Source organism: Tigriopus californicus, chromosome 1 (genome assembly GCF_007210705.1).
Source record: "Tigriopus californicus strain San Diego chromosome 1, Tcal_SD_v2.1, whole genome shotgun sequence".
In the NCBI taxonomy this organism is placed as follows: domain Eukaryota; kingdom Metazoa; phylum Arthropoda; class Copepoda; order Harpacticoida; family Harpacticidae; genus Tigriopus; species Tigriopus californicus.
Genome location: NC_081440.1, coordinates 16,454,253 through 16,468,403, shown reverse-complemented (window position 1 = coordinate 16,468,403; position 14,151 = coordinate 16,454,253). Strand labels below are relative to the sequence as shown.

At 42.8% G+C, this 14,151-nt stretch overlaps 2 protein-coding genes across 2 annotated transcripts; both read left to right on the top strand.

Annotated features, from left to right (window-relative positions):
- Positions 1-3,293: 3,293 nt before the first annotated feature.
- On the top strand, positions 3,294-13,052 carry LOC131884906 (methylenetetrahydrofolate reductase (NADPH)-like). The gene is made up of 2 exons (XM_059232804.1): positions 3,294-3,458; positions 10,843-13,052. The coding sequence occupies exons 1-2, from the start codon at positions 3,435-3,437 to the stop codon at positions 12,979-12,981; spliced, it is 2,163 nt and encodes a 720-aa protein (XP_059088787.1). The 5' UTR covers positions 3,294-3,434; the 3' UTR covers positions 12,982-13,052.
- Positions 13,053-13,195: 143 nt separating this feature from the next.
- On the top strand, positions 13,196-14,131 carry LOC131884928 (cyanocobalamin reductase / alkylcobalamin dealkylase-like). Its single transcript, XM_059232827.1, has one exon. The coding sequence runs from the start codon at positions 13,228-13,230 to the stop codon at positions 14,026-14,028; it is 801 nt and encodes a 266-aa protein (XP_059088810.1). The 5' UTR covers positions 13,196-13,227; the 3' UTR covers positions 14,029-14,131.
- Positions 14,132-14,151: the final 20 nt, after the last annotated feature.

The following is a 14,151-nucleotide window of genomic DNA, read 5'->3' as shown; positions in this document are numbered from 1 at the left end:
CTGGCCACACACAGGCCATGATCGGTTCCTCTGCATACATACACCCTTGAGACCAAGCATCCAGACCAGCCAGCCACTTTTGGCTCCTCTTTCATCCATTTCCGTGCCCGCCAATTTTAGCCCATGAAAGCGCAGGTCAGTCGTATCTCAATGGACTGAGTCCTACTCACTGACTTATTACTAAAGCTGCTAATGACCATCACTTCCCTGGAAATGCCGTCTATTCTTGTGACGGGTCCTTATTTGTTCTAAAAACTGAACTCTTATTAGTCAATGTCATCTGTAATGTTAACTGCATATTATATTCCAAATTGTCTTTGTCATGTTTGATGCCCTTACTATATTTGTGTTAACGTTTCTGACATGACCTTTAAACTATATATTGTTGTCATATTTCGACCGATACTTGGCTATTAAATTGTTTATCATATTATTGGAGAACTGTTGTCCATTTATTCACGATTATAATGACTTGGAAAATTTGTCGGGCTTTTGTTTCCAAACAATTGGTTTATGATTTATAGTCAAAAATCAAATTCGAAAACCTTTCAAAAAAGCAATTTTTTTTATTGAAAGTGCATCATCAGGTGGCTTATGGTATATTTCATAGAACAGGGCAAAACATGCCTTCAAGTAGTAATCAGTTTCAGCCAGCATATGACCGCACAGATTGAAATTGGCAAAATAAAGGACTTTTTGGAATCAAAACATTCTCATCATGGTAGTGCCCATTGGTGTTTTTTTTCAAAGTTCATTGCTCATTTTTCCTATTTTCATTATACTAATCATTCTATTTACCGTGCATAACATAAAAATTGAATGAAAGACCCATTGGGAAATGATACGATCAGTTGCATTCATTTGATTAGAAATCTAAATAAAAATATTTGTCAAACCGTTTTCATCCGGTAGTTTCACGTGTAGATGGCTCAGAGATGAACTGTTTTCCAATTCCAAACATTTCCGAAATTGTTAGGCAAACTTTGTGACAGAATGTTTCTCGTGTGACGCACCATAACATATAACTCGACATTTCGAGCTGAGCTGAGCCAGGCTCTAAGAATTATGTCCTAAATTGGTAAGATGTTGCCTCCAAAGGTCAACTATTTTGGTAATTCAGGCTGCAATAAACACGTGGCAGAGAGCTGCAATGAAATGATGTTAGGAAATGAAGGATGGGGATCCTTCATTTGGGGATGAAGGGAGATGGTTCTAGTGCAATTGGTTAAAGCGCGACCGAGCTAAGCTCAGGTTCATGGGTTCAATCCCAGGTCTCCCCCCCCCCCTCCCCCCTTCTAGTGGATCATTGCCTCGAATGGCGCTCCTTGAACCAAGAAATGGACAAGACTCGATGACATGCCAACACAAATATTGTAAAATAACGGATCCAATGAGATATTCTCGCAATAAAGGCCTATTTGTCAGGTAACGCTTAGTAAACGCAAGCATACCATGTTTAGAGACCTTGTAGCTCTGTGCCTAAGCTTTCGTGCGACACAACTCTAATAAAGGGAAGATAATGCTAAGTTTGAGCCAAAAGCACCTAAACCACGGAACCTGCAATGAAACGGACGGAGAAAGCTGAATGAGATTCAGGGTGACGATATCCGGGCCAGAGCCCAGCTATAGACTTTACCCAAACACATCAATATTGGCCTCTTTTCATCTTTTGAAGGTGTATAGCGATTAATTTCTCAAATCTCGGCATAATCTATCCATGGCTTACTTCTATTCTAAAGAAAATTGTGAGGAATGGTAAGCATCAGATTGTGTCCATCTGGTTCAAGTTTTTCATGCTAAAACCAGTTTTGTCGACTTCACTCCCTAGATATGCCGCAAGGAGTTGTCTAGCCCTTTTGGCGAAATGTGCACCTATTTGATATCTCGGGTTTTTCCTCTGCAATTCAATTCTTCCCGAGGTCAAAGCCCCACCATTCAGGAGAAAAGGCCTATGCATGCCGTCACCTTACAAGTTTGTCCAAAACATAACCCTTCCAACATCAGTTGGCCGGATTATCAACACCTATCAGATGTAGTTCTAGGGTAGCATCCCTGTATTCATGCAGGAATGAGAGCACGTATGCCTCATTTTGACAGAGTGACTGACTGACTGACCGACCGACCGTCTCACTACGTTCCATGGTTGCCAGATGGCTAAATTCATAGCCAAATTTCTTCGATTTGGGCTAAATTGAGACCCTTGTGGCTATAACAATTTGAAGTGGCTAAATGGCTAAATTTGGGCTAAATTTGATCATGGACTGTTTTAAATTAAAGTACTCAGTATAAATGCTGGACATAACAGCAACTTCTATATTCTTAAACATTTTTCTAGGGACTGCAACTAATTCTTTGCCTCAGTCTTTACCTCAGTCTTTACTTGAGTCTTTACTTGAGTCTTTACCTGAGTCATTACCCGAGTCATTACCTGAGTCTTTACCAGAGTCTTTACCTGAGTCTTTACCTGAGTCTTTACCTGACACGGCTTTTTATCTGAGGTATGCTCTTTCTGCAATGGCATTCGATTAATCGCTATTCCTTTGCTTAGAGGACATTGACATGATGAAAATTTCGTCAAAATTAAATTCTCCTCCCCGCCCAATTTAAGTTATATCCGTTTTAAGTTATAGTCATTTATTTCAAATTTCCCGCGCAATTGGGGATTAAGGTGGCGGGCAGAAAGATACAACCTGATTTTTTTTTTTTTTGTCAATTGCTTGAATCAGGGTGTATTCCAAACAATTATGATGATAAAAGAAGGTGATAATTTGCCATGACTGATTTTCTCTCTGTCCTATATTTTTCTCTTACTGCTCTCTCCTGCTGGTCTTTTATGCCCGCTTTTGTTAAAATACAGTGGACGGGCTTCCTGACTATTTTGACTTTGACTCGCTTATTTCTTGGAATGAGATCATGGATAATCATGAAGTGAATCGCGGTAAACTTTGCCTCATTTGTGGTACACCCTTCCATGTATCACTGATCCCGGTTAGGTTGTTGGATACCGTCCGTGATATCTACATGGAGAACTACTCGATGGATGATGACCCGAGACTTCCACGATCAGTGTGCCAGGCGTGCTGTATGGTGGTTGTATTCCTTATTTCGGAAGGGGGTTTTTCCAGACCAATATCATCAATCTTCCACTGGTCATCTATGGCAGTCTAGACTTTTTGGTGTATTGGAATGGCTACATTGGGCTAAATTGAAATCTCAGTTTTGGCTATTTTAGTTCTCTTGAACCTCTGGCAACACTGCTACGTTCTTCTCCAGATTAGTTCGATCAAAGCAGACCCGGCCGGCCACCGGCCCTTGTGGATGTCATGGATAACAAGCATGGACTGAACAAGGCTTTCTTTGCATTGTGTTAAAATAGATCAAGAGCAATCTTACTGGCCGTTGTTTCTCCCATTCCGCGTACGGCATTTATCATCATGAATGGATCCATTAAATCATCGGTAAGCCATACTACTAACACCTTTCGTGTGTGCCAAGTCAAACTTGAGGATCAAATTGAGCTCTCACTCTGGTGTTCAAAGAGGGGACCCATGGACGCAATAGGGACTGTGAGGAAGGAGTTAAACAAACTCTAGCGGCCAAAAAAGGAAAAAGAGCGTTAGTAGGGAAGAACCATGACTTTTTTGCTTCATTCAAAACTTTTGTGTGAAGACACGATATGTGAAGACAGATACAATCAAAAGTGAACAAACTTCATATCAATGATTTGAGTTTATGCGAGATTGTAAAATAAGAGTGATGAGTAGAGACTTTTTTAGCGTGTAGTTTAAATATCTTGGCATTTTGGGGCATTTTTCACCAAATTCCCGTAAAAATACCGGTTCCGGTGTCTAGCAATCCTAAAATTGGACATTATTCTGTCAAATTTTTGTACCAAAGAACATATTTCGACTAGTCATTTGTTACGTTCATTTTTGCTTAGGAAATTCAGCCGTCTCCAGTGGTGCGCTTTTTTGTTGCAATCCTCCTGAACTTACTTGCCAATGAACAAGACCATTCATGTAGTTCAACTTTGCATTGCATTTATCCAAATCTCGGCTACTTTTTTAGCAAGATAAAGTAATTGAAAGTGCACAATATGAAAAGTAATCTTTTTCTAACTAGTGTTCAAAAAAATTTAGTTAGAGTGTCAATAGTTCGTGGCATCTGAAATTTAGACCTTTGGGAGGAGGATGCAATTTAAAAAGTTGCAACATTGGCTTTAGTAAAGTTTGCAACACCCAATTTGAGATTTTGTGACACAACTCCACCAAAATAAAAGTGCAAAGAAAATAATCCATTTAGTACAGCCTCATTTCAACACAACTGGCCATTTAACTTCAGCAAGTTATTGAAAGTTGTCAAAATCATGAGATAAAGTATTGTAAACTTGACTATTAAGTAACACTGTTTTGGCTCAATTGAAAATTAATCATAAAAACTCAGTGGTGTAAAGAGCTTCAAGTTTCACACTTACTATTGATTCAAAAAATAATAGCAATTTATAATATCTATGAATTAAATATTTTCATTTTCTTAATCATTGGACCTGTTTTTTTAATATTTTGCCATTTTTTAAGAAAATATAATTTCTATATTTCACCAAAAGCAGTTGAATATTTTCAGTGTCTCTGGTGATGAGAGTTCTGATTTAGCAGTTAATACGTAGTAATGCCACCACACAAATAACTGAATTGATTTTTTCCAAGGAACCTAGTCCAACTTCTTAACCCATACTCTTCTTAACCCATACATCAAACTTGATGTATGAATTGCCCAAACAATAAACAACCTTTATTGCATTGTTGCTGCAGCCTATCACCCTATAGAACCATCAATATGAGTAATTGGATAAAATGAGCATATCCAGTTGAAAGTTGGTAAAGCTTTTCAAACATGTGGTTGGATATATTGCACGTTTAAGTCCACAGATAGAATCACGATGCTAACTCTGCACAAGTTGATTGTTCAGCCGCATCTTGAATATGCCTTGACCATTTGGGCTCCAATTAGTTCAGCAGGTTTGCAAAAGTTTGAGCAGGTCCAAAGATGTTTTACTAGAAACATCACAGGAATGAGAGAGCTCTCGTATTGGGTGGGACTAAAAAGTTGGGACTGTACAGTGTTCAGAGAAGGTACAAAAGATATCTAATACTGTACGTCTTCAAAAGCATCCATGAGCTTTGTTCCGACCCTGGTTTTAATAATAATAGGGCAAGTCGGGACTCAAGTAGAGTGCCCTTGAGTCTTTACTCAATTTTGGAGAAAGAATTTTTCCAGACTTGAGTCTTTTAGAAAGGACTCAAGTCCGGACTCACCAAAACAAATTGTTCATTTTGTCTTTAAATTTTCTCAGAAAACGGGCTTTCCTCCATCATGAATTGACCAAGTGAGGAAGCAGCCCTTGAATGATGATTTTATGAGCCTTGTTTAGCCTAGTAAAAAATCAAGATGAATCTTTTTGTTTGAGTTTAGTCAGGATAAGATTCGAGTCCTTTGCTCGATTTAAGGAATCATGTTAGCAGAGTGGTCTAATGTACCCAATAGAGGCACGACATTGTTCCCCAGAGGGCGTGGGTTCGGATCCCGCCTTCGGAGAAAACCTTTAGATGAACATTGGCCGTTGATTATAGAAAGATTAGACAAACTTGGCCTGATTTCAATTCTGAAACAGGAATCGTCCATAGATGCAGCCATTGATCAATCAGTTTCAGATTTTAAGAAACTTTGCTCCAGTTTAGCAATCTCTGAATGTGTTCCGAAAGGTGGTACACGGACAAAAATTCCAAAATATAGGAAGACTTTGTTCAAAAAGAGTTGCAAACTAGCAAATAGGCTGAAGAGCACTTCGAATCCAGTAATTGTAAGTAGTCTCCAATAAAAGTTGGACGTAGTTCAGGGTAAGATTAAGGCCTCCATTGAATATGACAAGTTACAAACTGAGAGTAAGGAGGTTCAGGAGATCAGGTCGAATCCGAAGGCTTTTTTTTCTTATGCAAACTCTAAGAGAAAAATGAAACACTCTTTTGGGCCTTTTGAGGTTGATGGGGAAGCCATTACCAATGTAGAGACTATGGCTAACATGTTTGGAGATCAGTTCTCCAGTGTGTTTTCAACCCCACTGAGTTCTGAAGCAACAGCTCATTGCTCTGAAGATGAGTCTGTTGAGATTGACAGGTTAGTCAAGTTGAGCATTTAGATAATCTTGTAGACACAGATCAAGATGCTTTTGAGGCCATCAGGGACTTGAGACTCTCGAGCTCTCCTGGCCCTGATGGTGCGACTTTTCAGTTTCTGATGAGATGCTCACTGGTTCTTGCTCCTGTTTTCTACTACCTGATGCTTGGCATCTTGGATCAGGGCAAGTTTCCATCTTCACTAAAATTCAAGTCCAAAGATCTTTTACTAGGAACATTGAGGATATGAGAGAGCTCTCGTATTGGGAGAGGTTACAAATGTTGTGATTGTGCAGTATTCAGAGAAGGTATGGAACGTATCTGATACTAAACATATTCAAAAGCATTCATGAGCTTTGTCCCAACCCAGGATGTAGGGTCAATTCTAGTGACCGTAGAAGCTTAATGTGCGTTTTGAGAGCACCTTCAAGCCCTCAAGAATCCAGGCCAGTTAAAACAATGAAGTCCACCTCTCTTCTTTCTCAGGCTCCTTCATTGTTCAATTTGCTTCCTTCAAATATTCACAGGGCGTATGTAGGCATTGATCCAGTAGCAGGATTTAAGTCAGACTTGGACAAGTTTTTGACTAAAATTCCCGATCAACCTTATATTCAAGGGTTAGCCAGATCAGCCAACTCTAATTGGCTGGTCGATCAACTAATATATATAAATAAAAGTTAAGTAAAATGAACAAATTTATCGTTTTAACTGAACTGCTGGGATTCCAATCCCAGCAGCGGTAAGGAAGTCCACAAAAAAAAATATCAAAACTAAATGAAAGGTACCAGAAAGCGTGGAAAGTAAGGCAATAGTTAATTTCCAAGTAATGAGTTATTATTAATCAACTTTGACCTCAAGTGTCAGCCAAGCTAAAATCAACAATTATGATCACAGTAATGAGTAATGATCACAGCTATAACACTTGAGAATATATGAAACCCCGAGTTATATCCTACTCAATTCATTATGAATTAGAAAGAGATTCATTGAACAAAACATAAATACAAACGCAACAACTTTTCTCCCCTATACCAACATTACGCGTACTTGGAGCAGACATAATATTCAGATATGTACGTAGTATGTGTAAGCACCTCATAAACGCCACATTACATGAAGAACTTTTCTGATGCCATGAGAGGAAACTTAATATCCCTCCCTTTTCAGAATTTCTTAAATCTGGTCTCAAAGTGGCCTGACTGGCGAAGGTGAAAAAAGACGATAAAAGTTATTCTCCACCAATTTGTTGGCGGTGCTCATTTTTGAATTTGTGGCCCAATGTTAAAAGGTTTAGATAGAGTCTTTAAGGGTGATTAATATCGTTTTAGGTTAGGTTGGGTTAGGTTAGGTTAGGTTTGATTAGGTCAGGTTAAGATAAAAAAAAGTAGCACCGCCAACTAATCGGTGGAGAATAACGTTTACCGAAAAAAGACATTTCCGTTCGCCAGCTACTCTATCCTGGAAACAGTGAAGCCATTTCGTTACGTCAGATTCGTTTACAAGTATTTTTTGTTCGAGAAGTTTGCGCTTACAAAAGCATCTATTAGTTTCCAGTTGTAGAGAAACGGCGTAATTGTGGTTGATTTCCACCTAAGTTTGCGAGTAATTTGTGTTTATAAAATACGGTTTTGAGGTAATTATGGCGGCACTGACATCAGCTACATTGGAATGAAACTGTTTCGATGCTTTTCGAGCTGGAATGGAACATGAAGAATCAAGATCCAAGCTTGCAAGCTGATCAGCTTGCGTTACATCAGTAGAGAAAAGTCACTCCAACCAAGCAACTTGAGCCTTCTGCTTTGAACACATTTTGGTAGTTGGGCAGCAGGGTGTCGGGCTGATCGGCTTCTCTTAAGATCTTGCGTTAATCAGTTTCACCAAAGCAAGCAAACGAGGCATCAACTCACTGGCTCCCTGGCTTTGGAACTTGATTTTGAGAATCTCGTAATTAACTAAATGTGTTCAAAGCCGATCTCCATCGCACACATCAGGCAGCCGCGAGGGACCCGAAAAAATCTCCGAAATCTCATGAGCGTCGTTTCTCTGACCAGCCCTTTAGTTCAGTCGATAATCATCAGTACTGCATCAGATGGACATGAGCAACTTGAGCTAACTTGAACTTCATTGTGAATGAAGAATTGTGAGGAATTGAACCCATAAAATAGAAGCCCAAGCTCACCTTCTAGCGGTTCAAACAAGTCCTTTTGAAAAAGGTTTCAATTTGGGGCTCGGAGATGGCTTGGGAATCTGGTTCCACCAGTCAAGCAAGATTTGACCTTGCCCATTGGCCACAGTCGTTGTTCTAAGTTATGAAGTCTACATACCCATGGGTTCATTCTGATAGTCGCACGAAATGTCGTGTTTTGCTAATTTTGAGGACCGTCCGTCCATCACTCAATTCCAATCATTCCCCACAAAGGACCAGATTCTGAATGACCGTTCTGTTTATTTTAAATGGCACTCTGACTCCGATTATCATCCGTAGAGAGCGGAATGATACCTTTTTTTTTTGAAAGATTAACCATTTTAAACATATTTCGCCCTTTTTAGAAGAAAAAACAATATTGTTCCTTTTCAACCAAAAGACGAAAAATGCGCACATTTTAGTTTGCACATCATTCCTCTGATATTTCGTGCTCAAGATGGTTCAATATGTGTCTTTCAGGGGTTTTTCTTTGATAAAAAGTATGGCTTTGTCTGAAAAAAATTCGCGGTATCTTTGTTTAAATATTTGGTTTGGTTTCTAACGGGCCTTTCCAACCGGTGCACGGAATGTAATTACCAGTACTATTAAAATGCAAGGTTATAATTCGTCTATCCACCACAAACCCTTTTGAAACTCGAAACACGTTAAAGTTGGTGAATTTGAGAAAATATTAGATGAAGGTTGAACAAAACTCCCACATTGATTTTCACCTTCCACCTTTCTGCCGGTTAACTTATTTTTTTTTGTGCAAATGACGGATAACTTGACCTGATGAATTTAAATGTTAAGAAAAGATAAGGCTGCTGCATTTAATCAAGGAACAAACCTGTTGTACCAGAGATCCCTTGGAACAATTTGCACTTTTTAAAGTGACACTGATTTAATATCGATTTAATTTCTTAACACTTCTCTCGATTTTTAAAGTTGCAGCACTGAGAAGCAAGATTTGTTTAGCCTTTGATCAGGACATAATTTGAAAACTAATTATCCAATATTTAGCTTTAAGAAATAAGATATCATTCCGCCCTCTATCCAATCAGTGGATGATTCCCTTTGGAGTCAGTGTTGATGTCTGGATGGAGTGTTGACTCTCTTTCTATCCGAAGTTGGGCCAGCCAAGGACGACTTCACCACTGGACAGCGCCGGGGGTGGGGGAAAATGAGCAATTCCAATTCCAATCAAATGCATTTCTCTTTACATGAGTTGACTCAATTATAGCCTCAGAAAGCAATGGTCAGTTTTGATCTCAATCGAACGTCCGTGTCAAAAGTTATGAGCATTTAAAACTCGGACCAAGGAGGGCGCAAATTGAGTGAGCTAGCACCACGTTGGCGGTACTCAGCAAGTCATTTTCTGGCCACGTCGTGCTGAGTTTCAGGACCTCATTGCTTTTGACGCAGACGTTCGATTGAGATCAAAATTGGCGAACGCTTTCTGAGCTAATAACTAAAGTCCAACTTGTGTGAAGGAAAATGTATTCGGTTCATTTGGATAAAAGTTACGTTTCCCCCGCCCTACATTCTCTGTCCAGTGATGACGTCGTCCTTGGGCCAGCCATTGAGGCATTATTACCAATAAATAGCTAGGCAATAGACTAAGCTCTCTGGCCTGGCGGGGTGGGTACATCGCCCAACACTGACCCAAAGTTCAGAGCTCGGAGAGCTATCTAGGTAACCCGTCCGTCCGTAGTACATTTGCCCATCTTTTTCTGTTCCCATTCGTTGTGGTTTCTTTTTGAAACGAGTAACTAAGAGAACACTGAAAGTATCAAGAGAGAAGGCAGGCCTCGAGGGTTCTCTTGGTTGGGAGTGTGTGTGACATTATCATCTACAGTATGAACCTAGCACCTAGATAACTTGTCGAATACCCATCGCAGCCATGTAGCTAGCTTGTTGTTCACTTGTCTCCGGACAGTTGTTCATTGGGAGTCGGTGTTTCTCGCCCGCAGTCTCCTCTCTCTCTCTCTGTCTCTCTCTGTCTCCCCTCAAACGACCACATGTTTTCGTCCGGGCACGTCAGGGATGGTCATGTACGACCTACACTTGAATGGATGAGAGGGTATAAACGATCTCGATTCCAGTCATTCGACCTCAGTCCTCCCGCCTCTCTTTTGGAGATCGGACCCTTAACTCGGCTTTAGTCTAGCTAGCGGTTCTTCCTCAAACTCAGTTTGGCAGTGTTTGTTGGGCTTCCATCTGGGGCATTTGAATTGTTTCTTCTCAGCCTTACCTTGATTGTTTGCGAGTGTTCGGTGTTCGTCGCTTGCTCGACATTTCCTAACCGTTTGAGAAGAGCTCCGCGTTCTGCGTTCCGCGTTCCGAGTTCCGAGTTCCTTGGTCTTGTCGGTTGGCGGCTTGATTGCTAACCTTGTTGTTGATGTTCCTTGATTGAGAGCCGACAACCACCCAACCAAGCAAGTTCACTCAACCCTACAACCTTCTCGCTTTGCTCTTCTGCCTTAGGGAGGCTCACGAGCCAAGACCATCGTGATTATGAGTCCGGTTCATCTGAAGAATGGCTCCTCTGCCGGAGGCGGCGGTGGACTCTCGGGTTTGGAGGCTCGTCCGGATCCATCTCCCGCTTACAGTACACTGACTGGAAACATGTCCTCGGCTGTACGAGACCTAGACCCTGGCACCCCATTGACGCCCCTGAGCTATCTTCAAAGCAATTTCGACATCACCCTCAAGCAAAAAGTGTTGACTCGAGTGGACTCTGGGGACAAGTTCTTCTCCTTGGAGTTCTTTCCCCCTCGCACCAAGAGCGGGGCCATCAACCTCCTGGCACGCTTTGAGCGCATGGGAATGGGCAATCCACTCTTTGTGGACGTGACTTGGCATCCGGCAGGCAATCCTGCCGGAGATTCCGAGACTTCCTCCATGATGATTGCTCACTCGGCCTTAAACTATGTGGGATTGGAGACGATGCTTCACATGACTTGCGTCAAATCCAATGAGGAAGAGATCTCAAACTACTTGAACAAGGCCAAACGATTAGGCATCCGTAACATTCTGGCTTTGCGAGGTGACGCGCCCAACGAGGAGAACAAATGGCAAATGCAAGACGATGGATTCAATTTTGCCACAGACCTGGTCCGTCACATCAAGTCCTACTTTCCGGACGACTTCACCGTGTGCGTGGCGGGCTATCCAACCGGTCATCCCGAGGCCACCTCTTATGAAGATGACATTATCTACCTGAAAGAAAAGGTGGATGCGGGTGCGGATTTCATCATTACTCAGCTCTTTTTCAAGGCCTCCACGTTCAAGAAATTTGTGGATGATTGTCGAGCTGTGGGCATCACTTGCCCGATCATCCCGGGGATCCTGCCCATCCAATCGTATGACTCGCTTCGTCATATTGTCAAGCTCTCCAAATTGGAAGTACCCGAGGATGTTCAGAAAGTGGTCCAACCCTTGCGAGGTAATGACGAAGCCATCCGCAACTACGGCATCCATCAAGCCGTGGACATGGTTCGAGAACTCTTCATCAGTGGATATGCCCCCGGAGTGCATATTTACACGCTCAACAGAGAGGTTGCCGCAGTATCCATTTTGAAGCGTTTGGGCATGTGGAATAGCGATCCGGCTAAACCTTTGCCTTTCAAACTCGCGGCCGATCCCAAGCGGTGCGGGGAAGATGTGCGGCCCATCTTCTGGACCAAGCGATCCAAGACTTACGTCTACCGCACCCGCCATTGGGACGAGTTTCCTAATGGACGTTGGGGCAACTCCTCTTCGCCGGCCTTTGGCGAGCTCAAAGACTACTACCTCTTCTACTTGGCCTCCAAGAGTCCCAAAGAGGAGTTGAGGACGATGTGGGGCGAGGTGACTTGCGAGGAGGACGTCTGGCAGGTGTTTTCCCGCTACCTAAGCGGCGAGCCCAATGCCGATGGGATCAAAGTGACTAAAACCATTTTTAACGAAGACATCCTGGACACGGAGACCGAACTGATCTCGGATAAGCTGGCCGAGGTAGTGGCCAAGGGCGTGATCACGGTCAATTCCCAGCCATCGGTCAATTGCGTGCCGAGCAATGACAGCCGCGTGGGATGGGGTGAGCCGGGTGGGTACGTGTTCCAAAAGGCCTACCTGGAGTTCTTCACCTCGGAGAGCAACGTGATCGCCTTGCTTCAAGTGCTTGGACGCTATCCGGGCGTCAACTTCCAAGTGATCAACCACGACGCCTCGTTCAATTGCACGAATATCAAATCCCTCCAGCCGATTGCCGTCACTTGGGGCGTGTTCCCCGGCTCCGAGATCAAGCAGCCCACTGTGGTGGACCCCATTAGTTTCGACGCTTGGCGAGAGGAAGCCTTTGGTTTGTGGGTGGAGCAATGGGCCAAATTGTACGACGAGGGCTCCGTATCTCAGAAAGTGATTGAGAACATTGCCGGGTCGTACTTGCTGGTCAACCTAGTTGATAACGACTTCCCTATGGGAAGCTGCCTGTGGAACGTGTTGGACGACATGTTCAGTCGAGTGAAACTGAACAACACCTTGAGCGCTCTGCCGACTTTGGAAGAGGTCGTTAAAACCATTCCTCATACGACGATCATCAAAGACTGCGATGATGATGATGACAACGGAACGAGCTCCTGATTTCTATCGAGCTATGTATGATGATGGCCTTTCCTTTTTTTAAAACAGCGCTGTTTCTTTGTCATATCGAGTTCGAAAAGAGATCGAGATTCCATGAATCGCAACACTGATGAACAATCGAGTAATATACCACGTGAATGAAAAGCAGCCATCCATCCATCCATCCATCTGGTCTTTTTTTATTGCCTGCTCGGTCTCAACCTTGTTACAATTTGTTTCAGCCCTTTGGCTTGCTCGAAGCTCACGATGCGTGCCAGCAATCCGGACATCCCCACCCCGATCGGGGAACTCTCCATTGTCCAATCCCTCGGAGAACGACTCAATGTTGCTCACTTCCATCCGGGGGGCTTCGAGGCCCACCCCTTTCTTGTCAAATCCTACAATGAATTGGTGGGACCCAAATTTCGTCTCGACTATCCTGATCATACTTTGGCCTGGGTGGTTTTGAGTCGACCGAGCATGTTCGAAAACACTTTCTTGCCCTTTCTCAAGCGCACTAAAAACGATCCAGGGGTGTTCGATCGCGATCCCCTGGACCAATGCATGTGGCGCACGTTTCAAGACTTGAAAGAACAATTCGAGCCTGAATTCGGCCGCATTGATGTAATGCACGATTTCGAAATTCGGCCCAATCGCCGACCCAAGATCTTGGTGCAAACAGCAGCTCATGTGTCGGGGTCAGTGCGGCTCTTCCGCGAATCTGATGTAACAGAGGACCCGAGTCTTTTGAAGCCCATTCAGAGCCCCAAGATCTATCCCGTGTGTTTGCACCCCATTTGGTCGGGTTGGTTTGCCATTCGAGGGGTGTTCCTGTTCAGAGACATTCAAGTGGATCCGCCAGTTCTGGCTTCGAAGCCATGTGATTTGGAGCTTCCCGAGGCTCTGATCGCCGAACTTTTGAGACTCTATAACGACCATTGGCAAGATTGCCGATTCCGAGATTCCGTACATCCTGCTCGTGAAAAGTATTCGTCAGTTCAGCAGGATTATTTCGCGGCCAAACCCGCCGAGCGGATCAAAGTGATTGAACCCTATCTAGCTTCATAGTTTGAGTAATCAATGATGAACAATACAAAACACTGATCGTTCAATTTGTGATTAACCTCGTTGGACATGGCGTGATGATGATCAGTGTTTTCCGTTCTTCTTAGATCCTAAACACGAGGCAAG